The sequence below is a fragment of the Lepeophtheirus salmonis genome, chromosome 1 (assembly GCF_016086655.4).
Source record: "Lepeophtheirus salmonis chromosome 1, UVic_Lsal_1.4, whole genome shotgun sequence".
Classification (NCBI taxonomy): Eukaryota; Metazoa; Arthropoda; class Copepoda; order Siphonostomatoida; family Caligidae; genus Lepeophtheirus; species Lepeophtheirus salmonis.
This window is the reverse complement of record NC_052131.2, coordinates 17,954,971-17,981,739: the sequence shown is the minus strand read 5'-3', so window position 1 is coordinate 17,981,739 and position 26,769 is coordinate 17,954,971. Positions and strand designations below refer to the sequence as shown.

Genomic DNA, 26,769 nt, shown 5'->3' with positions numbered 1-26,769 from the left:
TGAGACACTGGGCTCTCTGTCGAAGGGGAGAAATGAAACTGTAGATGAGTTATTAAGTTTTAAAAATTGTCTATAAACTTTTGTACAACGCAATAGTGTAAAGGACATGAATAAAGGATGTTGGAGATCTCAACGTTTTTGTAGATGTCATTGTGTTACGAAACTCATTTTTTTATTCGTATAGAAAGGATGGGATTTTTATACATTGCATGGGAACCATATTGCATCTCCCATCATTTGGGATCCTTATTTGTGGCTATTTAGGGTTCTTATATAATATAAGTACATACTAATGAAATGTTTCGAGATTCAAATTAGTTCATTTAAAAATTTGTTAGTTGTGAGCAAAAGCCTTCTTATTTAAATCCCACGTTAGTACCTTGTTATACTTCATTTTATTGCAGTTATTAAATTATTTACTACTATAAATCTTCGTGTCAATTAACATGAGAGGATTTGACATGGACAAGAGTAAGTTGTACTTACTTTTATGACTGTTTTTTTATGATTTTCATATTTGTCAAACATAATTTGAAAGAAATTTTATATTATTTTTAGTGTTAAATATAATAGAAACTCTCCAAATACATGATTTATGGTTTTTTATTCTAGCAGTAGAACATGCAAATCAAATATATGATCTGATTCCATTTTAATCTGACTAAAAGCAGCTGACTTGTACATTTTTCTTATAAACATTATACATAAAAATATAGATTTCATTTGAAAAACTAAAAAGTTAATATCTAATTATATTAATATTGCAATAAAGCCTCATTGATTTATTTGGATCTGAGATCAAAATATAAGACAAAGAGCAATTTTTACTTTTATTTCCCTTCTGTTATCCTATGTGGACTTGAATGACTCAATTAGAAATAAGGGATTCAAGCAGCTCGTAATCCTGTGAGGTTTATTCATGTATACATATGAACTCCACAAAAAGGAGCTACCAATCATATACATTTCTTTAATTTGTACTGAGGACATTCATATATATATATATACTTATATTAAGCTATAATGGTCTGGAATAGCCTCACTCTGCAATTTACGCGTATGCAAGTTCGTGTACATATCGTTAATCCATGCCATATGACAAAAGCTTAAACTAAGATATTAAACTTTCTAAATTTGGGTGAAATCTTGATCAATATTAAAGCTAGGAGATTCAAATTTTGCTATCATCTTTAACATAATTTAGTCATTAAATTGTAAGTTTTTTTAATAATGTATACATGATACCAAATTTATAAAATAAATTTACTTGATACTACATTTTTGCTTGCAAAGTATCTAAAATAGAGCGCTGAAACTATGCTTCTGGTCTGGATTGCACAATAAAGTCTACATTTCAAGGATATACCACTATTTAATTCAACTAAGAGATGATGTAGTTTACTTAAAATGTTGTTGCATACTAGTACATGTAGCTATTGAAGCTAAATATCTGTTAAAAGCTAATGATATGGATTGACCAATACTGTAGTTAATTGATAGTGCAAAATATTCACAATTGCTCTGAAGGAACGCAACACTACTTTGTATATAGGATTGTTAAAGTTATATGGCATGGTTTCGTCACGAATAAATTCATAGTTTATTGTAGTTTTCATATTATCGCTTCTGAAGGTTGAAAAAATATTGACTTTTTACAAAAAAAAAAAAAATTAGAATCAAAATCTCCATTTTATGCTTACCCCCAAAAAGTTTTAAACTAACTTTTTATTTTGCCAATTAGTATTTTTGGCGCTAGTTGAATGACATGTAATTGGTATCTATTATTTATTTATATACTATTATCAACAAAATATTATGTTGATATTATTAATTTGATTAATGTCCCTAAAATTTTTGGAAAAAACTGGGAGTGACATCTCTAATCAAATAATTATTTGAATCTGAGAGGGAACAGCACTGTTTTAATTCAATTTATCATTTAAAATAATGGGGCTTAACCAGGAGGAGGGGGAATTAAATGTTGTTGAAAAAATGTATATTAATAATCACCTAAAGCGCCTTGATTTTCAGGTTTCATTTAATTTTTGAATTAAAAAAAAATTAATATATATATATATTTTTTTCAAAATTTCATTTATTTTTGACTTTTACTTGCAAGGTATCTAAAATTGAGCGCTAAAATAGGGCCTGAGTATTTGTAAGTCCTTTTTGGACTTAGAGTAGAATTAGGGATCCATATCGTATTAATTCTAGCAAATACCCTTGTTTATTTCCTTCTCTCCTTTCTCCCTTGTCACAGCTGATTGTAGCTGCTCTGATGAAACGTCATGAGCAGTATTCTTTCTCTCCGTCTGTTTGGGTTACCATGTTGATTTTAAGTTTCCTTTTGTTAACATACCCATTCGACACTAGATTTTGATCATTAATTATTCTAGGACTCCATGTACACAAATTATATAGAATATATGTAGATGATATCAAATAACAAAATGAGGGCAGGTATTGTTTACTCCTTGATGGAACCAAACAAATGCACTATGACAACGTTCATATTTATGAATTCATTAACACCCTTAATGTAGACAGTTTAAAAAATATGTAGGTATAGTTATTAATTGAGTCCCGTAATATAATATGAGAAAAGGAAAAAGTAGGTGTGGTTTTTTTGGTTGTTGATGAGTGAACAAATAATGTAATCATTTCATGAAGATCGAAAAAGAAATAGAACCGCAAGGAATATAGTTGCAAACTGTATGAATAACACACTTATTATTCTAAAAGAGTAATTTCATTATTTTTTATATGAAACAATAAACACAATTCAGGTTTCATAACTCAAGAGGACGGAGAGATAGCAGAATTATGATGTATTGTAGGTAGAAATAGGGAATGTAATAAGGTATACATAGTAGGTACCTACAATATTAAAATAGACTTGCTTAAAAATTCACTTTGAGTCTTCAAAAATCAAATCAAATAGTAAAAAATAACAAAGCATAATATAGAAATGATGAATGGATCAACATAAAATATGATCATAGAAGATTGATTCCTCTCTGAATAATTAATTGCTCAATCGACATCGAGACTATTTACATATATATATATATTTAAATCTTTTTTTCACATTTGATCTATTTACACATATTTTGACAAGGGATTGTTGTTTTTTTATCGTTCACTTTTCTCAAATTTTGATTACGACTAGTTCGAAAAAGTTGTAATATGGTTAGAAAAGGACCTACAAAAAATTTCATTCTCGTACAATGACATCTTTAGGTAGCACATCTCGTTCAAAGTTTGAAGGAGGCAAAAGTTCTTTACTGCGGCAATATAGATTAAAAATAAGGCACTAATAATTTTTTTGTTAATATTAGTTATGATAGACATGATTCTAACCTACAAAAAAGTAATTATAAAGTTTATTTTTCTAAAGCTCCCTTTTGAAGCAAAAAAAAAAGAGAATAACATTAAAAAAATGATTTTTCCTTTCTGAAGTTGTAAAAAAATGATGCGCCTTATACACGGATAATCCCATTTTCCTAAAAAAAAAAAATATTTTTTTTTCTATAAGGGAATTTGAAAAAAAAAAAAATTGAAACACTTTTAATAGGTTAGAGAAAGTATTTAAAAGTGATTTTAAGCCAAATAACTGAAAATATCTTTTTATTTTCTATATTTACTTCGTAAAGAGTTTGTGTGTCTTTTGTTCATAATTTTGATCAAGATGTGGAGCCTAAAGATGACCTTGTAGGAATATGCAATTTGGGATAGGAAATTTTTAAACTATATTATAATTTTTCTACTCTCGCCATTATCAAAATTCGAAAAAGCCGCAAAAAAAACAGCGTCCTAATGTTCATATAGCTACGTTATAAAATATGTACTTATCTCCCTTTGATTTTCAGAAAATACAAAAATGAGTCTCCATACATACTTCTTCTTCATCTCAGCCCCCCTTCTCCTTGCACTCATCTCAATCGTCTCATCCAACATGGAGGCAGAGAAGAGAGCCCCCTTCAACGCTTGGGCTGGAAAACGCTCTCCTCCTCCACGATCCGGGGATCTCATTCAAATTTTACGTGATCTGAACGACTATCTCCTTCTTTCAGGACAGGAATCCCAAGGTTACTTTTTGGATGAGGGCTCTAATGAAGAGAAACGGGGTGGTACTGGGACTCCTTTCAATGCCTGGGGTGGTAAAAGGAAAGTAACTCCCTTTAATGCCTGGGCTGGAAAGAGGTCAATCTATTTAGATGGTGATGACGAAGAGGCTTTTAAGGCAAATCGATACAAAAGGGCCTCAGAGGATATGACCAGAGATCCCAATGAAAGGAAATATGCTAAAATGTCGATTCCTTTTTCTGCTTGGGGAGGGAAGCGAGGTCTTTTGCGGTTTGCACGTAATGTGAATGTTCCTTCCTTGAAAGTTATGCGGCCTGCACGAGCCGTTTTTTCAGCATGGGGTGGAAAATAAGGAGAGCATCTCTCAAGTACATTTACATTATTTCATTTATTTATTATATAGAAGTAAATGAAAGGCAAAAATAGTCTTTATATATTGCTTCTAGATGGCTTCACATTTTCTGATCTATTTTTGAGGGGATACCATTTAAACAAATAAATTTCTATAATATATAAATTCTTCTTCGATATGTAATATAATCCTTGGGGAGGAATACCTATGGTTCTGATGGCTCACAATTCCCTCGTCATCTCTTCATATGTACTACATATATAATATAATTGTAATAATTCATTTGTCATAATACCAAATGACCTACCAATTGTCTAAGAACATTTTTCTTATTAAAACACAATACAAAAGTTAATAAATATATAATTATCATTATCACTCAAATATATATTTAATTTAAATTCAATCAATTCATGAATATTTAACATTGAATTATGAAGTCCATTAATGTAGGTCTCCTCATTACTGTTTATTCATGTACGCACATAGTGCTCATATATCTGGGTCAATTCCATCACTTTTTCCTGGGAAGTGAGCAACAGAGAATATTCATCTCTGTTGCTCTGTCCCATATAACATTTATCATTCTTAAAACTCATATCTGAAGGATAAGAGCTCCTAGCTGAGGCATGAAATTCCTTGATACGAGTCGTTTCCAGAATATCATTCAAGTTATCCTTGTTTATGCCCCCACCAGCCATGAACGTCATGTTTGGAAACTCTTGCACTAAATCTCTAATCATAAAACGTCCTTCATAGGCATTTGGGTAAGTTCCAGAGGTGAGTATTCGATTGACTCCTAAAATAAGAATAGTAAATGATAATTTACATTAGTAAAAATAAATTAGGTACACACCCAGTTTCTCAAGGATGCGCACAGCCTCAAAAGGATTCTTGCACATATCAAAGGCACGATGAAAAGTAATTGGCAATGCTAGATCCTTTTCTCTAGCCACTTTAATCAACTCATTGCAACTTTCTACATCAATTCCTCCATTTGAAGTGAGACAACCAATGACGAATCCATCAGCTGGGGAAAGAGCCATAATATCCCTCTTCATGATACTTACCTCACTTGTCGTATAGAGGAAATCTCCTCCTCGTGGTCGTATAATGGGGAAGATAAGTAAGGGATCAGGTCTTGAATTGGATTGAACAAGTCTTCGAGCCATTGAATGAAAGCCATGGGAAGGGGTCAGTCCACCTTCCAAAAGAGAGGAGCAGAGCTCGACACGGATGGCAGGGGTTGGAAGGATATTTTCCAGGGATTTGATGTTGTCGATACAAACCTCCATTATTGTAATGACTAAGGAAGAGGTAAAAATGGACAAGTAAGAAAATTGAAATGATGATTCATATTTTAATTGTGGCTGATCACGAGAAATATAACACATACAGTGACGATACTGAGCAAAAGCAAGGGAAATTCTTTTGACGTCGCGACAGCAGACGAAAGAAAAAAAATGTTTACCAAAACAATTCAAAAGATAGTATTTCCACTATAAGATCCAACAATTCTATAGTATTATTATAGCGGTTGTTACAATTATCGGGTTTCAGACAAAAAAAATTAGGTCTTTCAATTTATTAATGATCATGTCTTAGATTCATCTCCTGAATCAACCCATATATTCTATTCCAAAATGTTATGCACTTATAAAATTACATCATTTGGGAAAACGTGAAAGTGAGAAGTTTCGAGGAACCAAAGTTTGGAGCACACATACGAATATTATTTAATTCAAGAATCAATGATTCTTGAATTAAATTATTGTCTGAATAATCTCCCAAATCCATCATAGATATCTTGAAAGACTGGATAAAATTATATTGAAAAATTGGAATAATTATTAATATACTTCATAGAAAAAACTTTACTAACCTATTGGCATCTTTAAATCAATATAACTACAGTAATAAATTATAATTGTTACAATAAACATTTAAAAAATATATATAGTTTAAGCGCCCTCTATGTTTTTAAAATACCTAACTTAACCAATTCGAATGGTTTCGGTCGACTATTTTTTCTTTTCTTTTTTTATGGTAACAACTATTTTTCACATTATCCCTCTATTTTATCTCTATAGACTGATCATAATGACGCAAAAACAAATACTAAAAATGATAAACAAAGAATTTATCTCTTTGTTTTTTTTATTTATAGCTATTAACATGAGTAAATTATAATAAAATGAACATAAATTAGACGACGACTATATAAATAGAAAATAATCAGGACAATTATGTAAAAAAAAAAAAATCATAAACAACATTATAAGTCAAATTTATTATCATAAAAGAAAAATACCGTTCCACGTCATGCAATATTCGTCCATATTGATTGCACAAAACAATGAATCATTCGGCTTACTTTTGGTGAAATAAAAAAAAAAGCATGATAAAATAATAATATATTTATTTTTTGTACAAGTTGCAACTTGTATAAGGAAACTGTACAAGTTACAACCAAAAATTTCAGATAAAAAATTTACAATACTTGTGATCTGAGGATAATTATAGCAATGATTGAATATTCCAGGGATGATTGATATATTAGAGTGTCTTTTTTGGCTATTTTAATAAAAATGACTAAAACATAAGAGTATTCTGTGGTACATATTAAATTTCAGATGCCCACAGTTATACTGCTCATAAATTCATACTAGCTAGACTTAGGATTTGTGAGCGATCACTTTGGTTGCTTCCGGAAAATTATCGTCTGTGGGTCTTCCACATCCTGCTCGACACGTTTTTTGATTTTTTTTGACAAATCAAGTAGTGCACCCGATCGCTTTAGCCAAAACTGCGTTGTCTTTTTTATCATTTAAATAGTACAAAATACAGAAATGTACAGACCGTTTTTGTTTCTGCTTAAAAGAAGACGGGGTATGTTGTCGTAAAGAAGCATAATGAACAACTGACGTAGTAGGGTAACATTTGTACCGGTCTTACTCTCCATTAGTGTGTGTTTGTATTAAAACCGGCTTGTAGGGGGATGAGATGATTCCAGAGACAATTGTCAACGTTTAAAAGAACTACCCTGTATATCATGCAATCAGAGTTATGCTTAAATGATCGGATATGTGAGGGAGTCAGATTTTGACAACGGCCGATTAAAGGAAGAGGAAATGTAGCACAAATATTGAATATTGGAAGAAAGGAGAAATAGTTATGCAAATAATTGCAAAATCTTGATCTTCTATTTATGGAAAGGTTGAACGTATAATCATTGGTGGTCATGATGAGATGCCTCCATTTAACAAGACTCCTGAAGATATCATCCTCTTAAAATTTGCTTCAACTACTAATGAGGAAGTCTTTTAGTATGTTTAAAACTAACAATATTGATCAAAGTCAAACATAAACGGATGAAACCTTGATTTTCGATCAAATATAGCAAAATTTATGAATCAATTATGATAAATATAAAACAACGCTAATGTATTTTTGAGTTGTCCTCATTAAACTGTATTTTTCTTCTTATACAAACTGCTGCATTCTGATATTGTGGGTGCTTATTTTTACAAATTTTAACGCTCTTTTTATCTCATTTTGGCAAAAAAAAACCCATAAAATTCTAACTCTAATAATAAAATTGTTATAGATCAAAATGAAATGATAGTATCAATTCATAGTTGGTCACTTGAATGACCAATGTTGTAATTAAATATACATTTTATGATAAAAAAATTGCAACTTTTACAATGAGCTTACATAGGTTGCAAACTCGTATCGGCATTGCAACTTATGCACAACATATAAACTCAAATATCCTTGTAATATTTCCCAAGGGTTAATGCTAATTTAAATGTAGAAAGTTGTCCCCCCAATCATGTAAGAGGCAGCTGATGTTAAAAGAGCCTTAATTCATAATAGTATAAGTTGAGGTGGAATTTGTGCAAGAGCACAAGGAGAAGGCAGGAGCTGAAAATATGGATCTTGTGAATTAAGACCCTTGTTAATATCAGTTGCTTGTTTTATGATTCTGGAGAAAGAAAATGAATTACTCCTCCTATAAAGAGGAGAACCTTTTACATTAAATTAGCATTAGTACAGGGAAAATATTATAGCTGTGTATATTTAAATTCATATCCCTTTATTTTACTATTCATTTTTAAAACAATTTTCACCAAAAATAGACGAGAATTCTTCTTTTAGAGGGAGATGTTACGACCCCCAAGATTCACTAAATAATGAATAAACGGAAGAAAGAGCACATGCAACAACCGTTTTCCTTTTTTAGTATTCTTTGACTATAAGTTTCCTTCCTGCATTCTCATTGCGCTTTCCAAAGATCTCATTCAATGTTATTATAAGAGTTTTATAAAATATTACCTATATTTTTTCTTGTTCTTAATAACGGTTTTTATTTTATTTTCCAAAGCTACTGTAATTATTATTTAATTCTAAAAGAGAGATCATCTAGATATTAAGTCTTCACTATTGCAGGTGCTCATAATTAATGATGTAGAGCTAAGGTGGGCTAACTGAAGTGCTTACGCACTCATATAGCAAACATTATGTCTCTATTTTTATTATTACTATTGCACTTCATTTTTTATTTTTTATTTTAAAGTTACAACCAGAGAATAATAATAAAAAGAAAGAAGATATACGAACAAAATTGTACATAAACACTTAAGTGAACCCACTTTAATATTGAGGAGCCGTTGGGAAGTTATAACCAGTTTTTCTAATCGGTAGCATTTTGGCTTCGAAAGAAGCACACTACTTAACAAAGCTCAATCCCACTTTTTGTCATTCATGATGCCCTAGTGATTACTTTATACTTATATTTTATCTCTTCAAGAATAATTATAACAGCTTCAGAAAACAAAAACACCTTCAGGTTCCGAATAAAAAAAGTATTGCACTTGTCCAATGTCTTATTTTTTGCAAATATAAATAGGGTTGTAAATTCTAAGTGTCTTTTAGCGTGGGATTGTTGACAACCTGGCTTGTGTTTTTGTTTTATTTTCTATTTTTATTAACATAATTATTTCATTCTTGAAGAGAGAATATCTGTTGAAGAGATAAGTATACAGCAATGACAAGTGTGCAAAATGAATAACTGTGAGTAACAAAGAAAAGCTGCTGGAGAATTATAAGGGTAAGTCCTTGTTGGACTCAGCGTAGAATTGCAGATGGATAACGGTGTAATTGTTTTTATTTCCTTCCTCTCAAAGCTATTTGAAGCTAATCTAATGACAGCTAAGCAACTCTTCATAAAAACATTCTTGAAAGGGTTCCTTAAAGCCCGCTAGCCCACAAAAAAAAGTATTCTTGTAGCCTGGACTTAAATGGATCATGAGCTTGTCGTTTCACACCTTGGTTTTACCTTTTGTCCTTGGATAAAGATATCTTTGAAGAACAATAAGGGAGGAGTAAAGAAATAAAAAGCTAAATTAACGCCGTACAAAATACTTTTTCGATTTATTATTATCTCTACCAACGACGTTGAGCCGAGGTTATATTTTGCCTCTGTGTGCTAGTCTGTTGGTCACCAAGATTATGATGATTTTGATCTAACTCGCTACGAAGATTGTATATGGTCACAGTAAGAGGCTATTAAATTTTGAGAGGTCAAGGTTGTAAAAAATGTTAAAAGTACATAATTGAAAATATCTTTGGGACATATTGAGGTAAAGAGTTATAATTTATGTCCTTTTATAGGTTCTATAAAGATGCTTCAAATAGCCAAAAATCCATGGTCAAAATTAATGGTAAAAGTCACAGAAAAGGTCATCAAATTGAACAAATTGAGATAAAGAGTTAAAATCATATTTTTATGGTAAACAATATCTTTACAGTGTGCGAAATAAAATCGTGGAATTTTTGATAGCAAACAAATGGGTTAAACTTTTACAAGAATGAAAGAAGAGCAACTTGAGGCTTCATCACAGACTTCTTTATTGATATATCCTTCCATTTGTCAGAATAATTCCGTTTGCAAGCTATCATGGCCTCCAACTTGGGCTAATTGCACCACAGTACTTCTTGCTGAAGTCCTGTGATATGAATGGATACTGCTACTTGACGGAGGCCTTGAATCCATCAAATTTCTGTAAGAGGTAGTACAGGCTCCTTCTTCAACTATGCCCAAATAGTATGGTCGAGGGAGGGACACTCTGGGGAGGACAAACCAACGACAGCCAGAAGTCCTTAAAATTGGTTGTACACACCTTCCACGACTTCTTGGCCATGTGATATAACGTTCCGTCCTATGATCATACATATTTGACATCCTTGTAGATTATTCAAGGCTTCACGACCATCTCAAAGACCCCAACCTAATCATTTATCCCAATTTTAAGTCCCATAGAGGCTTGGTCTTCCCGTCCGAGGCCACAAAGGCCAGCATCATGGTGCATTGAGATTGTTTGGTTCTATTGATTGGACACGTCGATGCCTTTACTGTGTCACACAAGCTTTCCTCCAAAAAATAAATTGAAAAAAGCCCAAAATGTAGCCAAATCATTCAATCATAACAACTGACATTTATCTCCTATAAATATTAAAATCTTCCATATTATTTTATTCGATTGTGTATATAACATGGGTCCGTAATATTTTATAAAATCATAGCTAAACGTTTTATTTCTTTAATATGATAGACAAAATTTATTCATATAAATAATAATCTGTGGCCAATATATAAAAATACAATGAGGGATCAACAAGAAATTGTATTCCTGTCTTTTTGGAAACGGGGCATAAGTATAGTATGACCTATTAGTTCGTTTATTCAAAAAAAAAAAGAGAAATTGTGATTTATCAATGAGGTATTTAAATAAACGAGGGGATCGACAGTTGACAACAAAATACGTAGTATATTTTTGTGTTAGTGAGGTAACACCGTGTGGAGGAACTTTGGCAGGTGTCCCAGCCAAGTTTTAGGTCAAATGAACTAAAAGCATGAACTTTCCACTCAGAATTTAAAGCCTAGGCCTTCATACTTCTTGTTGTGACTCTCCGTTGTCATATTTTTTGTCAATTTGCTTATCATTATTAATCAAAGTATACATATAATTGTCCATAAAAGAAAATGGAAGTAAATAACAACTTATTAAGAATTTAATATTCACTACTTTAACAAAACAGATGAGATTAGCTCATATATTCATTACTCTTTTTATTTATGTACAATGTATGGTACATATGAATTATTCACTAATTATAGGTATCATGACTTTTTTTCATTAGTCACTCGTTCCTACTTGGGAGTTTGTATTGATCTATAAGTCAATTTGCGTTACATATAAACTATGTGCCGTTGCAGGGGGCTATAAGATCCATGACTCCTAATGGAGAATATTTTATAGAGCGTCATAAGTGAAAAAACGCCACAATTCGCGGAAAATAAAGAAATTAAAAGAGGGAAATTTCCTTTTTTTAAATAATTTAATAAAAATAAGCCCATAAAAAGGATTTACCTTTTTTAAGAAAATTAGTAGTTAGCCAATTTGTCCCAACTATGGAATTAATATTTATATATTATTGAGAAATGTTGGAAATAGTACCAATTCAACCAATCAATGCTCAGAACATAATATTAATTTTATTGAAATTTATTTTTTTAATCAATTAATTATATCTTGTTGAATTTTAAAATTCAAATTGTTCAGTATTTAATAGATCACTCAATAATTTTTGAGTGAGTGTTCTCATGAAAACAGATTTTAACAGAAAGAATTTGTTAGGTTGTTATCGTTTATATTATTAAAACAAACGTCTATGTTTGTACACGCCTAAATACTCCAGGCAATGCCGAGTACTATCACTGGTATTCAATCATCCTCATCTCAAGTATGAATTGTAAATCTTTCACTTCATTTTTACTTAGCAACTTTGACATTTTGCTTATCCATGTTTGAACTTGTTCACATCATATATATATTGGACGAGGGATCAACAAGACATCGTATTCTTGTCTTCTTGAAAACAGAGCATAAGTATAGTCATACTTATTACTTCTTTTATTTATGAAAAAGAAGATCAAATTGTGAAAAAGACATGACACATCATGTCTGACAAGCTGAAAATGGCTGAAAACAGAATACTCCGGTTATTTTTGTATTGAAAAGTAAGCTGTCGTATATGCCATAGTTGTGTTATGTTGAAGTCCCGTAAAAATAATTTATAAAACGAAAAGAAATAAAATTTTATGTCAAGTATCATACGACGTACGTATATGCATAATCACAATAAATTCTGGAACTACTTTATAATAATCAATTTATACGATTAATGTATTATGTATTTATTCACTGTCAACTATGACGCAGAGTAAGATTAAATTATGTATTCATTTATTTTAACTGCTGAGTCAAGGCTCAATGATGCCATAAGGCATCATCAACTTCAAATTCGATTTCTGGCGTATTGAATATTTCGATGGATCTAGTTAGCATTCTCATAGGTAGATGACATTGCAATAGTGACATTTTGCATCAGTTTTGTTGTTAGGTGTGTGCTATGCTTCTGTTATAGATGATCAGTTACACATGAAGTGTTCTTGAGGGAGTTTGTCGACACTGCTCTGCTTACAATCACAAATAACTAATAAGGTATAGAGACTATTTGTATATTTATTTATTATAATTTAATGTAAACATCCTATACATGATACTAAAAATTTCAGGTTTACTCAGAATATCAATATTCTGTGGTCTAGATTTTTTTAAAGTAGTATGACTCCATATGACATCAATGGGATGCTATAATGATTTTTAGTAAAATCCAATTTGTACATTAGTTATGGGAATTCTTTTAAAACTAGTTATAAATCTTCATATTGTGCTTTCATCACTGATTCCTTGTATTTTTACCACGTAATCGATTTGAACAACTGATAAGTTTTCTTTATCTAAACAATAATGCCAATATAAAACCCAGAGAAGATTACCAATATGATAAACATTTCAAAGTTAGACCATTCATTGACTCTCTCAACAATAACTTTGATAAAATTGAGGCAGAAGAATGCAATTCTGTTCACGAAATTATGATATCCTTCTAGGAACGTAACTCATTGAAGCAAAACATGAGAAATAAACCTCATAAATTCAAAGTTTTTGCTAGATGTAGTACAAGTGGTATCTTATATGACTTTGATATGATTTGTAGGAAAAGGAACCACAGCATCTCATAGTAAGCAGTTGGGGATAAGTGGAGATATTGTCATAAGGCTGGTTAGTAAACTTCCAAAGAATCGAAACTTCAAGCTTTACACTGATAATTGGTTCAAATCTCAGAGTCTACTCATTACTCTCAAGGTGATTGAAATTTATGGTACAGAGTCAGAAAGAAGTAATAGATGTCCTGGCTGACGTTTGAAAAGTGATGCTATGCTTAAAAAATGATGGTAGACGAAGCTATGATATTCGAACCGAAACAAAAAACAACATACTGTCGTCAAATAGTATGATAATAATCCTGTAAATGTTGGAATTGCTTATGTACATACTGGATTCTTATCCAGTATGTACTGTGAAACGATGGTCAATAGCTGAAAAAAGCATAGTGATGTTCCTATCCCTGCAATTGTGAAAGAATACAGCACGAACTCGGGGGGTGTTGACCTCAATTAAATGCTTGTGGCACTGTACAGAATAAAAATATGTAAAAAAAAAAGATTATATCTCAGAATATTATATCATTCTTGGCTACTGTACCTAAAAACATTCCACAAAAAGTCTCTAAAAATAATCTTTCCATATGTATATGGATCAATATAACACTACTTTGCAGAAAGGGAATTCAAAGGAATTTACTCTTTTACATTTGTAATATTTGAATTATATTATTAGGAAGTAAAAAAAAAAAATATATTTTGCCTTTAGATTATGCCATAGGATCTTCCCAATGGTTCCATATGGAATCATTCTCTTTTTGGGCTTTCAACTCAAAATTTAATTTTGAAATGTGCATATATGATACCATTCCAATAAGATTTCGTTATTATTATTATTTTTTTTTTTCACTCCCAAATTAATTTGGGAGTGAAAGGGTTAATAGAAATACAAGGTTAGACCATAATGTAATCGGGCTTGCTAGAATTTTCAATTTGATGTATTCTACCGACTGCTGGCAAGAAAAACAGATTTTGAGAGTCATACATCAGTTGTGCATGCGTTATGGTTAAGCATAGGGGTGGGTATTTGGTCAAATAAATTACTTTTTTAATATTGGAAAAGGAAAAAAGTAGTTGCCTTCCCTTTTTCTTCTTTTTTTCTTCATTATTCATTAATAATATTTAGTTAAGTTGAATCTGAATTTACGAATAACGAAGAACAACTGCCTGAATGGTCTAAAATGGTAGGGGTTTTATCTTCAAATAGTATACAAGATGTTTGTCTAACATCTGTTTCTTCGGGATTCAAACATGTAGATGTGCAATTTATTCAAGATAATTATACGCTTTTTTAGTGTATTTGAAGTATGATTGGAGGAAGACAGATTTTATTTCTATTAATAATAATTAGTATATTTATTTCTGTGTAAAATTTCTAAAAATTATATTTTGTATATATATAATTTACAGTTGTCGCTAATAATTTTTTGAATCCATTTGCAATATTTAATTTTAATAGCTTAATATATATGTCGAAGCATTTGTTCGACTTTGGTATAGATATCAGTCATGATTGATGATGAACTTTTTGTGATATTTTTTGCGAAATGAGGAACAAAAGAGCGCATAAATCTTGAAAAATCACCTCCGTAAAAAACAAATTGAGCAATTTGTATTTAAAGAAAAATACGTTTTTGAAGGAAAATCCAAAGTAATTAGTTTTGTTTTATATTTTGCATCATTTATTGATCAATTTTGCTATATCGTGTCGACAAATCAAGATTTTTAAAAATTTGAGAAGAAATCATGACCTGAAAAAAATTATGTGACCATGAGATACAAATTGAGTATATAGTGAGTTGAGACAATTTTACTGAATTGAGTTCTTTTACAAAAAAAATCTTGTTAATTGTAGTAAAAAAGTCATTTAAAAGTTACATTGATTCAACTTAAGAGCGAGTATTATTAAGATGAATGCAAAAATCAACGAAATCGGAGGTACCCCACAGTAAACATTGGACAAATCCACATTTTCTCGGATCCGAGTAGTTTCAGACGTAAATATTAGAGTAGGGTAGGCAACCTTTGAGACATGGAGTGCCAACTTTAGCCTTTCTAATCAATGAGTGTGCCACTATCAATAATATTGGTAAAAAACACACACAAACTACAGAAATATGTTATAATATGCGCGTGCCAGTGAATATTTGTCCACGTGCCAGCAGTGGCACGTGTGCCATAGATTGCCGACCCCTGTACTAGAGTATATTTAAGGTATTTTGGATCCAGATTTGAAACCAAAATTAAACGGATAGTTGCTTTGAACTTTATGAGCATTTATCCACAAGTTTGGATCTAAAAAAAATAGGATCCAGATTTCGTTTACATGTTTACTCATTACTGATGCAGAAACAATGACTAACACAATGTTATTACTATTCCAACATAATAATTATTATTTTTATGAATTATTGTTATAATAACATGGGGGCACGTCGTTACACAAAATACAATACAGTATATATTTTGTCTAAGTAAAGTAACGCCTTATTCAATATCCACGCAGCGCAACGGTTTATGTAGAAGTGGTTGGAAGTACTAATCAGGATAAATACAGTTTACGTTCGATATAGATTATATCTTTATTTTATAACTAGGATTATGAATTAATTAATACTAGAAGCATTTTAAGATCCGAAGAATCCCTCAAATATTTTTTATGATCCGTAAAACTTCGAGTAACCGAAGCCAATATAGCTCTCAGACCTTTTCAAATAATACAAATTTACGTATACCGTATCCGGATACTTTGGATCTGGATCCAAGACTCATCCTGGCTGTCTAAATTAAGATCTTGATCTAAATAAGGCAAATATGAATTTATTATACCAAAATACCAAACATGACTAGGTTTAAGGAAAAAATAGGAAGGTGAATGGTTTTGATGTTATGTTACGTATATATGCAAGGGTGGTCTGAAAAGTTTTCAACTTCAATGTGAAGATGGCAAAACTCATAAATAAAAGCTACTACTATCTAGTATCTGTTGACAGTTCCTAACCAAAATTTCAGTACAGTTGCTTTGTAACATTCGTTGGAGTAAATTGATGTGATTGTTTTTGCGAAAATTGAGAAAATCGTGTATCATGCTGTTATTAAACTATTTTTTAAAAGGTGCAACCTATTAAAAAGATTCAAACAATAGTAAACATATACAGGCCTGATGTGGTAAAATTTGACGCATCCAAGTCAATCCAACTCGGAGTAATTTTACCCAAAAAACAAATAGTGTCTCGTGAACAATTTTTTTTTTTTAGAGAAAAACGTCCAGTACTATTTGGACAGAGATGGGAGAAGTGTGTAGAGTTGCAGGGAGACTTTATTTAAAAATAAAATAGAAAATAAGAGAAATGTACCAAATAATACCAAAAATGCCTTAAAAATAATCGTATAGGAACATGATTCGTGCAACTACTTTAATATGTGTAGAGTAAAATCTATTTAATTTTCTATTTGTATGTTAGAAATAGGAACTCCAAATTTTTTAAAATGGAAGATGGACATGAATCCAATCTCAAAATTGAATTATTTTTCAGATAAGTATAATTCATGACTTATGGAAAAAATGTATTTTCAATAATATTAGTTTTACTTTTGGTTTTTTCTGCCAATTAAGTTTGAGCATGAAGTGCCACAAGATAGAAAAGTGATAAATCTATTTCTACATTCATTTTTTCCTCCCTAGTAATATAGAAGAACTTATGTAACTGAATGGAAAAGTACAGTCATAGTTATTATTCTAAAAAATAATTTTTTGTACTTGCTGTCTACATATTTTCATTCAATATTCACCAAGCGAGGGTTTTACAATAGTTTTTGAATGCTACTGAAAATGAGATGAAGAAATCATCTCGCTATCCATACTATGGAACAATTGCCATATTTGAATATCCCATTATCTGCCATAATCAAACACAAAAATGAAAGTGCTGAGAACCTCTGAATTGACGACAGAGGAAGGAGAGCCTTGCTCAAAGAGTTACTATTCATTCATATTGAGATGCCTGTTGTCGAGTCATAGAGGGACTGTATGATGTACAAGAATAGCCACTTGGGCACCTTCTATCGAATCAAATCATTCGTTGGATAAATTCTACTCGTGAATAATTTAGCATGGAGGTAATGTTGGTTTCCCACCAGACTGTCCAGAGAACTATCAAAAAAGTGGGTGGTAAGAGCATTGTGAGGCTGGAGAGACCACTTTTCGCAACAGCAATGAAAGAAACTATCTCATCCTCTGCAATACTTTTTTAAATAAGTTTTCAATTAGTTATTTTAACTCTTTATTTACAATTCCCCCCCCCCTACAATCCTCATGCCAACTTCCTTGACTACACCTTTTGGGTGTATATCGAGGGGAAGGCCAGGGCACTGCAGTGTCAGCATCCAAACACAGAGACCCACAAAATCACGGTCAGCCAGCACTGGGTTGCCATGACAGAGGATTATATCCCAGCGAGGGTCAGGTCTTCCGCAGCCACCTGGAAGCCATCATTGATGCTAAAGGTGGCTACATTAATGGTTGAGAGAGCTCTGACACTCATCTAGTTATGGTCTTAATTTTGTCGAAATTCTATTATTAATTAATAAATTATATCCTGTTGTAGTTAAAAAATCAAAGTGCTTAGATTATAATGGACCACTCGGTATTTGGTAAATAGACAATTAAGTAATTAATCCCAACCATGGGAAATATTTTCCAATTAATGAATCATCTTCAATGTCTTCGATGTCCTTTGAATTATTCCTAACTACTGTTTGAGATGGTATTTGAGTTAATTGATTATTCCGGGGAGGTAACATATGCATTTTATTACCCCTTAATTAAAAGATTTAAATTAGCTATTAATAAAAAATATTTAGCTATAGGTTTATCCCTGTTTAAGTGAACAAAAATCAACCAAATTAATTATGAAGTATTTCATTTAGTCAATATAAAAATCATGAAACTTCTAGGAGCTATATTTGTAACGTTTAAAATATTAGGTCAATATTCATGAGAGATACAATACAAGAATGAGCAGTAATGAGATTTGATCCTACTCCCGAGTTCTTCCAACTTTGTATGGAGTCCCCTTGATACTCCGTAAGAGACCAATTATCAACCTCCTTCACATTGCGATACTTTGAACTCACTTTCAAAAAACCATTCAAAAGCTAAATACATGTTTTAAAAGCTCCTCGAAAGGGTCAATATCCCTCTCCTACTCCAAGGGTGACGTCATTTTTATTGTGGCGAAAATTCTTAGCATTTCGGGTATGCTAACAAAAAGAAACTGAAAATCAACACCGTAACCTACCCAATTTGCAAAATCTTTAAAGGCAAGCATCTTAACTGTCATGACGTTTCATTATGTAAGATACAAAGGAGCTGTGACAAGAGGGGAAGGGGGGAGAAAAATTAAATAAACTGAGACATATGTTGATCCTCAATTCTACTCTAAGTTCAACAATCCTAACTCTGCAACCAATCCTAAAGTTTACTCTCTATCTTTTATGACACTGCACGAATGTTCAATCATGTTTTATACATAAATGAATGTAGTTAAAAAAGTTCACTTCTCAGGAATTAAGTTATAATGATAACAGCATAGGAAAAGAAAATACAATACTATGTTTGCCAATTTAAAACAAAAACAGGTGAGCTAAAAAATGCTAATGATTAGCGTCACTGCGTATTTTTTGTGAGATGCCAGCTGGTCAGGGGTACCGGAATGTATTTGAAAAGGGGGGTCAAATTATACAATGGTGACGTCATTTTAAAAGAAGGGATCTGTGTCAAGAAAAAACCTAAGCTTGGCGATTAAAAAAGGAAAAACGGCTGTTTCGTGTTCATTTTCTTCTTGTTCATTCATTATTTAATAGATCGTCGTCGTGTTAACTTACCCCCTCTGAAGTAAGCATTATTGACTATCTTGTGTGTAAATTGATTTAAAATGCCTAATGAAATAAATAGTATATGGGAATTTAAATATAATTATTACATTTTCCATGCATTTTCCTCTTTATAGCAGTAATTCATTGCCCCCTCCCCCAATGATCTAACAGGGAGTTGATATTAACAAGGGTCTTAATTCAGTAATACCATATTTCTTGCTCCCGACTTATTCTCGCGCTCATACAAAAATTACATATCTAATCATGGTAAAGCAACCTTACAATATTATTCAACAAGAGGGGGGAGTGACCATAGGTCCCTATGGTTCTAACAACAGGCTTAGATTAATCCCCCATTAACGATCATTGAATTTCCATTTTTTGTATTGAAACCACAGCACTGTCCATAATATTGAAGTAAAAAGAAAAAACTATTAAGTAAATGCAAAATTGTAAACGGAGTCATATTATCTTCAGATGTTTAATATGATTTAAATCAACCTGAATCGAATTCATTTATCCGAACTTTACAAGAAAGAATAATCTTAGTGTCTAAATATGTTGAGTAAAGATCTTAATTCTTCTCTCTACTTTTCCTTCAAAAATGGGGAAGTCACAAAGTATAATCGACAGCTTACATAAGAATACAGTGTAAATTTTCAATTGTTTGGATAACGCTATGATAAAAATTAAAAATTTATGAATTATTTATCGATTGTTATATTCTAATTTTTTTTTAAATAAATATCATAAAACGCAAAACTGTTAACTATGATCCTCTATCGGAGAAACAAATTATTGAAGTCATTCTAAATCTAGTTTTAACTTTATTAAATATCATTGAAAATCAAACAGTATGTTCCACAAATTTATTGAAACACAAATTACACTTGAAGCACGTTCATATAAAGAGGGTCTTCTATTGTTCAATCATTGCAGTTTTTGGCCTGGGTGTATTTGTTTTATTTAAAGTACTTTTCTACATCAGGTAATCTAAACAGGCTCTCTGTAGCCCAAGTCTGGCTGGAAAGGCATTTCATGCGGCCCACAAAAATTATTTAATGACAATAATAAAATTTAAATAAATATATTTCATGTCGGTATAATTAGCCTAAACTGTGTTTTTACTTCAAAACTGACTTGCACTACCCAATAATCTCAGGAGGGGTGAATCAGTGGCCACCAATTTTTTTTACTGGTTCTATGTAATATCTTAATTTTTTTACTGGTTCTATGTAATATCTTCATTTTTTTCCCTCGCGGACCTTCATATCAACCAACATGACCTCCACGCTAAATTATTCACAAGGATAACACAATGCAACATAATTTTTGCCCGCAGACTGAAACCCGCATTTACTATTGTTATTTAAGCCGTAAGATACAAACTTTCTATCCATGAAGGTATGGCCTTAAATGCCTCTTTTTTTTAAATCAAGTTTTTAGGTATAACTAAGATTCAGTGGCATATTTCGATAATGAAAAAACGATATATATCAAAATCAAAGTAAATAATAAATGTATAAAAACATTTCAGCATTTAAAAAATGAGTTATTAATTACGTTATCCTGATTACATTTAATAAAAAGGTATATAACCACAAAAAAATCGAGTAAAATGAAGAACCTTACTTAGATGCTACTTAGATAGGCCTTATATTTCAATTTACAAAAAAAACCTTTAAAATATGTCAATTTTGATTGATTTATGGTCAATTAAGTTTATTATATTTTTTTTAAATTTAAATATAATAAGCTTGTTAGGTTGCATTGACATTGTGTAAGGGGTTGAGGGGGGGGCCTAACTGGTATTTTATATAGGACTGGTGATAGTATGTTTCTGGCGGGAAATGTCTGAATGGGATATTCTTTGCAACACCGTTTTGAAGAGCCCTTTATTTTATATGCAACGGTCAAAGTTTTGTCGGTCGACGTTTTGTCGACGCACCTAAGGATGCGAGTCTAGTGTTCACAGAACTCTACCTAAGTATTAAAGTGACGGAACAGGGGAAGAGCTAATAAAATGGAGGATTGGATTTGGGGTACAATCATACCCTAACTTATATTTGTCAGGGATTACTATTTAAAAGGATGTGTCTAAATCTACAATAATAAAATATATACACAAGTAGACACTAAGGCTAAAAAGGTACATGACTAAATCTTATCCCTACGTCATATTCATAAAATTAAATGAAACAATGGAGATACACAACAGCAATCTGTTTTCTCTAAGATGAATGTAGTGACAAATAAATATTGTAGTAACCTCTTTTGTGAGCTCTTAAATCAGAAAATGAGGATTGCAACAATTAGTCTGGAAAGGAAGTTTAAAAAGATAGCTCAGAATTAAGAAGCAAATTACAGTCATTACATATGTATATAAATAAAATATTCAAACATGAATGACTTTTATCATTAGTCATATTTAATTAAAATGAAAGACAATGTCATATATGTGCGGCCCAGGAGATGATCTCTTCATATCATTTTGCCTAACACTCAAAAACTGCTAAGAACTCCTGATCTTCATCATTTAGTGTTATTTTTCGCCTTGAAAGTTCAAAATAAAATGAAAAAAGCATAAAATGTAGTTCGTAGGTACATGTTTCCAGATTCAAAAAATAATTTAATTATTTCTGTATCTGGTTCAGATTCGGAGAAAATGCTTTGTAAGTATAAAACAACGACAAAAAATTATCCTCTCTATAAAAGTCAAATAAATTCTTTAGTTTTGATCATAATGATTATAATCTTATTCTTTTGTAAAGTGATGACATACAATATCTTTTGGTCGGCGTTTAGTTAATCCGTGCAATCCCGGCTACTACCACTAGTGATTGAATAATATTACAACTATTCTTGAATCATCAATCATTGTTTGTTTTTTAAGTTCTTGAGGTTTTGTAGATACAAAAAACTTATTAATGCTACGTAATAAATAACTGTAGTTTTATTTTAACAGTACAATTTGTATAAAATCATTTCCTACTATGACTTTTGTTTAAATCATGGATGGCATTTCCATGGAACGTTGGAAGTTGGTACCAAATTCTTCAACGACCAGATCTGCCAATTTTACAATGTATTATCAAAAGTCAACAATTAATACATGCAAAAAAGACTACAATTAATACATGCAAAAAAGACCAAAAAAAGACTACAATCTTACAGACATCCTCCCCATCCTTAAATTATATGCCAAAGGTATTAAAGGAATGGACTATTTATTCAGTTAAAAAAAAACTCTTTAGCATATCGTTTATTTTATTTTTAATTGTTATTCAGTTATTTTTGATTTTTCTGATTTGTTCCATTTTATTAACTTAAAAAATTTTATATTAATATTTATATATTTTTTTTCGCTACTTTCTTTGTAATAAAAAACTTGTGTCTAAATTTTTTAATTTCTTGGAAATATAGTTACTCCAGTGGGTTAAAAAAAACATAAATTGCTAATAAAATGATGGAAATTGTTTTTTGTTTTTGAGAATTGAATAACCAAACGTTCTTTTCTGCAAAAAGTATTAACTATTTATAATGATTACAAAGTATGTCATGAAAGTGACAATGAGTTATAAAAGCACTTTATTTTATAGGATGAAAGGAGAATCCTTATTGTGTATTTGTTTATCGAATTCTAATATAGGAAGAAATCGTAAAATTGTACATTATGTAAGCAAATATTGAGTTAATGAATAGCCATTTTACCTCATACATAACTTACAGTAATGCATAAAACATGTATTGTTATATTAGATCAACAACTGTAAGCAGCCGTGAAATGAAGGAAATAAAAACAAATCTCACTCCGTATTATGAAAGGAAATATGGGCTGGAATTACTCCGATGACGATCCTCAATTCTACTCCGAGTCCAACAAAGACGTACACTTATAACCAAGGTTGTGCCGTTATCGATCTAGCGGTTCAAGCAGTTCCTGAACCAGAGCCAAACCAAGACCGCAATATATTGATTATCGGTCTGGGTTATTGTACTTTTGTTCCTATTTAGAATATATAAATAAAATAAAGTATATATCATAAAAAATAAATTAACTTTAAGCAATAAGTCAATTTTCTGAGTTTTTTTTGTGCAAATCCAGTGTTTCCCAATGATATTTTTTTTTCATCGCCAGGGTGATATAGTTGTTTATGATTTCCAAATAGCTAAGAGCTTCTTATGAATCTGGAAAAGTGGTTTTAGGCACCAGATTGTGTAAATAAAATAGGGAAGGGTCGGAATGGAATGGTTCCAGGTCCGCTAATAAGCTTGTTGGGATCCTATAATATGATAAGAATAATTTTTCTTAAGGCAGGGTTTCCCAAACTTCACTATGACAAGCTGCACCTTGAGACCCCTTTTTTATACGAGTTTTCAAGAGTCCCTACTAGAACTTGGGGTACTACGCACTCCACGTATGAGGTAGATGCGGTCCTGTTTGTATGGAATATAATTTCCTGGGTACAAATTTTCTGTGACGCTCCTTGCCTGTTACCAAACTGATCCCGTATAAAAAAGAATCGATACCGATAAACTGAACCGAGACCGTTGAAATGTTAGAACTGCTGAACCTGAAGTGGGTACAGCCTTGCTTATAACCAATCATTCATAAAATATCTTCCACTTGTATGTAAAAATACAAGTAACCTAAAATGAATATGTCAATCCTGATCATGTACGGGAGAGTACGGCTTAGCTGTCATGAAATTTTATTAGATCAACTGCAATTAGACGTGAGAGGAAGGAATTAAACACAAATCCTCTCCGTATGTAGAAAGGATATACAAATATATAGGCTGAAATGACTCCAATGTCGATCCTCAATTCTACTCCGAGTCAAAAAAGGACTTACAATTATAACCAGTCATGCATAAAATATTTTCCGCTGGTAGGTAAAAATAAAAGAAACCGAAAATGAATGTGGTAGGTAATCATGACCATTCGAAGAATAGTTGGGAGGAGAACAGCTTTGTTGTCATGAAGTTTCATTAGATCAGCTGCAAGCAGCCTTGAGAGGAGGGCAATAAACAAAAATCCCACTCCGTATATACAAAATACATATGTATAGGCTGGAATTACTCAACTGTCAAGTCTCAATTCTACTCCGACTCCAACATAGACGTATACAAGTCCCGAACAAACCCTCATTGTTACTCACCGTCTTTTATGAGTACAACCACTAGTTATTACTTTATACTTGGATGTACTGTCTTCAATAATTCAGAAATAAGGCTAACAACTTTGGAAAAATAAAAAAATATGAGCAGATATCCAACTAGAAAAAGCCACTCATGCTTTCTAGTACATATTTCATACAACTCTCATCATTTAGTTAGGAGAGATTCAAGTGAATATATAATATAGCTAGGTATATATTACTTTATTTTAGTTAAACTAATGGTTTATTAGTATTACAAAAATCCATAAATAATGAAACTAGCTTCATACTTTAATAACTAAACAATTTATGGAGTATAATTTGAAGATTGGCGATACCTTATAAGTATTACTCCTTATTATATGAAGAAAAAATAAGTTCAACTTCTTATATCGCACCTTCATTCTTCAAATTATTATTCATTCATTGGTTATTTATTAAGATGAGAGTTTAGTTTCATTGTTTATTTTTGTTTTATTAATACAATCAATGGTTTAACTAAAGCATTACAAATTTTTGTATGACATTTTTATTTTTGCCTAATAATAAAAGAGACGTGATAACAATAAATTGCACAAGAGATGAAGATAGTACGAATAAATGATTGTAAACCAATCAGAATTAGAAATCATAAAACAATTGATTGATGTACATGAACCCCATAGATACTTACAAGAATAGCCACTCGTCACTAAGAAAAAGGCAAAAATTTAATTGCTCCATTACATCATTTACTTGTGATATAAACTTGGCTTTGGGCTTGGATTTATTACATTTTATAATATTTTCTGTCTAAATTAACGTTTAAAATCCTATTGAATTTCGCTGCAGAGAAAACTAGTCTGACGTTAGACGGTCCCGATAGATTTCTTAAGGGTGCAGGTGTCACGTAAGGTCACGACAACTGTTTTATGCCCCTACTATACTGTATGGCATACATGTATATTTTTTGAAAATCAATAAAGAAAACGACATAACTATAGATTATCCCAAAAAAAGGTGACACCATTTAAGTCGACCACAACCTCATCAATAAAAACTTCATATATTCTCCATGATAACACCTCTTTCCCTTTTAGCCACGTCAGTAGCTACTAGCTAGCCTTCTGTATTTCTCTAACTGCCAACTGTAAATTATTATAGGCGGATAATTATTTGAATGTTATTATAGAGAAACTTACATTTCTCTCTATATTGATATTCTATGCATATACATTGAATTAAAGTCCTTGATTTATATAAATTGATATCAAAATCCTATGTATTACACTTTTTTGAGTTCATAATAAGTAGAGTCAGCTGCTTTAAATCGTACAAGATTCAACTCATGAAAACAGTTGAATTGAGACTACACTTTATCTTTGTTTACAACTAATCGTGTGACTGTTATAACTTTTGTTGGACGAATCTAATACTTTCCTTTAGACAAAGACGATTTAATTCAAAATTTTCTATAGATTTTATAGATGATGTGATGTATGTTATGTTTCTGATTTGTGAACAACGGTACAATAACGTCATATGAAGTTTAAAGTTTTTCATGAATGTACAACTTGTATAACAGAAGTTACGGGGGTTGGTTGTCAGAAAGAAGATCGTTTTGAGTTGGTCCCGATGAAAAACAAGGCTTTGATCGAAATCATTGAAAAAAAGTTCCAGAAATATTCTATTTATGAATTGTTGATCCTGTCTTGTGTATTCCAAATTGTGAACATAGGCACATTAGAACTTCATATGAAGCATAATTTGTTCTTCTAAAAAAAAGACATATCCCTAATTGTATTTTTTATTTTCCAAATCTTTATATTTTAAAGGAACTATGTAAAATATAAGTTTCATGTTCTTTATACTCACATACATACATTTTTTTAATTATGAAATATTATATGTAATATAAAGAAACCCATTTTTTTTAATAAAATTATAATTATCAGATGTGGCTCAAATTCACAATATTTTGATCGATAATTTATTGCATCCATAAAGGATACTTCATTATTCATCGGGGAGAGTCGATTTGGACAAGATTACATATATTTAACCTAATTTTTGACACTGCTAAATTCTTCGACATAGATAGTACAAGTTGGCAGAATAGTGATAATATCATAAATCAATACAAAAAATTGTTGTAGCTCATGGACAACACGCGCGGGA

At 31.3% G+C, this 26,769-nt stretch overlaps 1 protein-coding gene across 4 annotated transcripts in view; it reads right to left on the bottom strand.

Moving 5' to 3' along the window:
• Positions 1-4,784: 4,784 nt before the first annotated feature.
• Positions 4,785-26,769, bottom strand: part of LOC121113500 (PF03932 family protein CutC) — a 36,785-nt gene continuing 14,800 nt past the window's right edge. Inside the window, exons 1-3 of one of the 4 annotated variants that reach the window (XM_071888774.1) lie at positions 23,262-23,456; positions 5,295-5,744; positions 4,785-5,237 (exon numbers count right to left, since the gene is read on the bottom strand). In XM_071888774.1, the coding sequence (XP_071744875.1) occupies positions 4,912-5,237; positions 5,295-5,733 (765 nt within the window). In that variant the 5' untranslated portion in view covers positions 5,734-5,744; positions 23,262-23,456 and the 3' untranslated portion in view covers positions 4,785-4,911. Of the gene's footprint in view, positions 5,238-5,294; positions 5,745-5,834; positions 5,890-6,427; positions 6,499-23,261; positions 23,457-26,769 lie in introns of those variants that run through there. The other 3 variants (XM_071888781.1, XM_040710799.2, XM_071888770.1) reach the window with 3 other exon arrangements.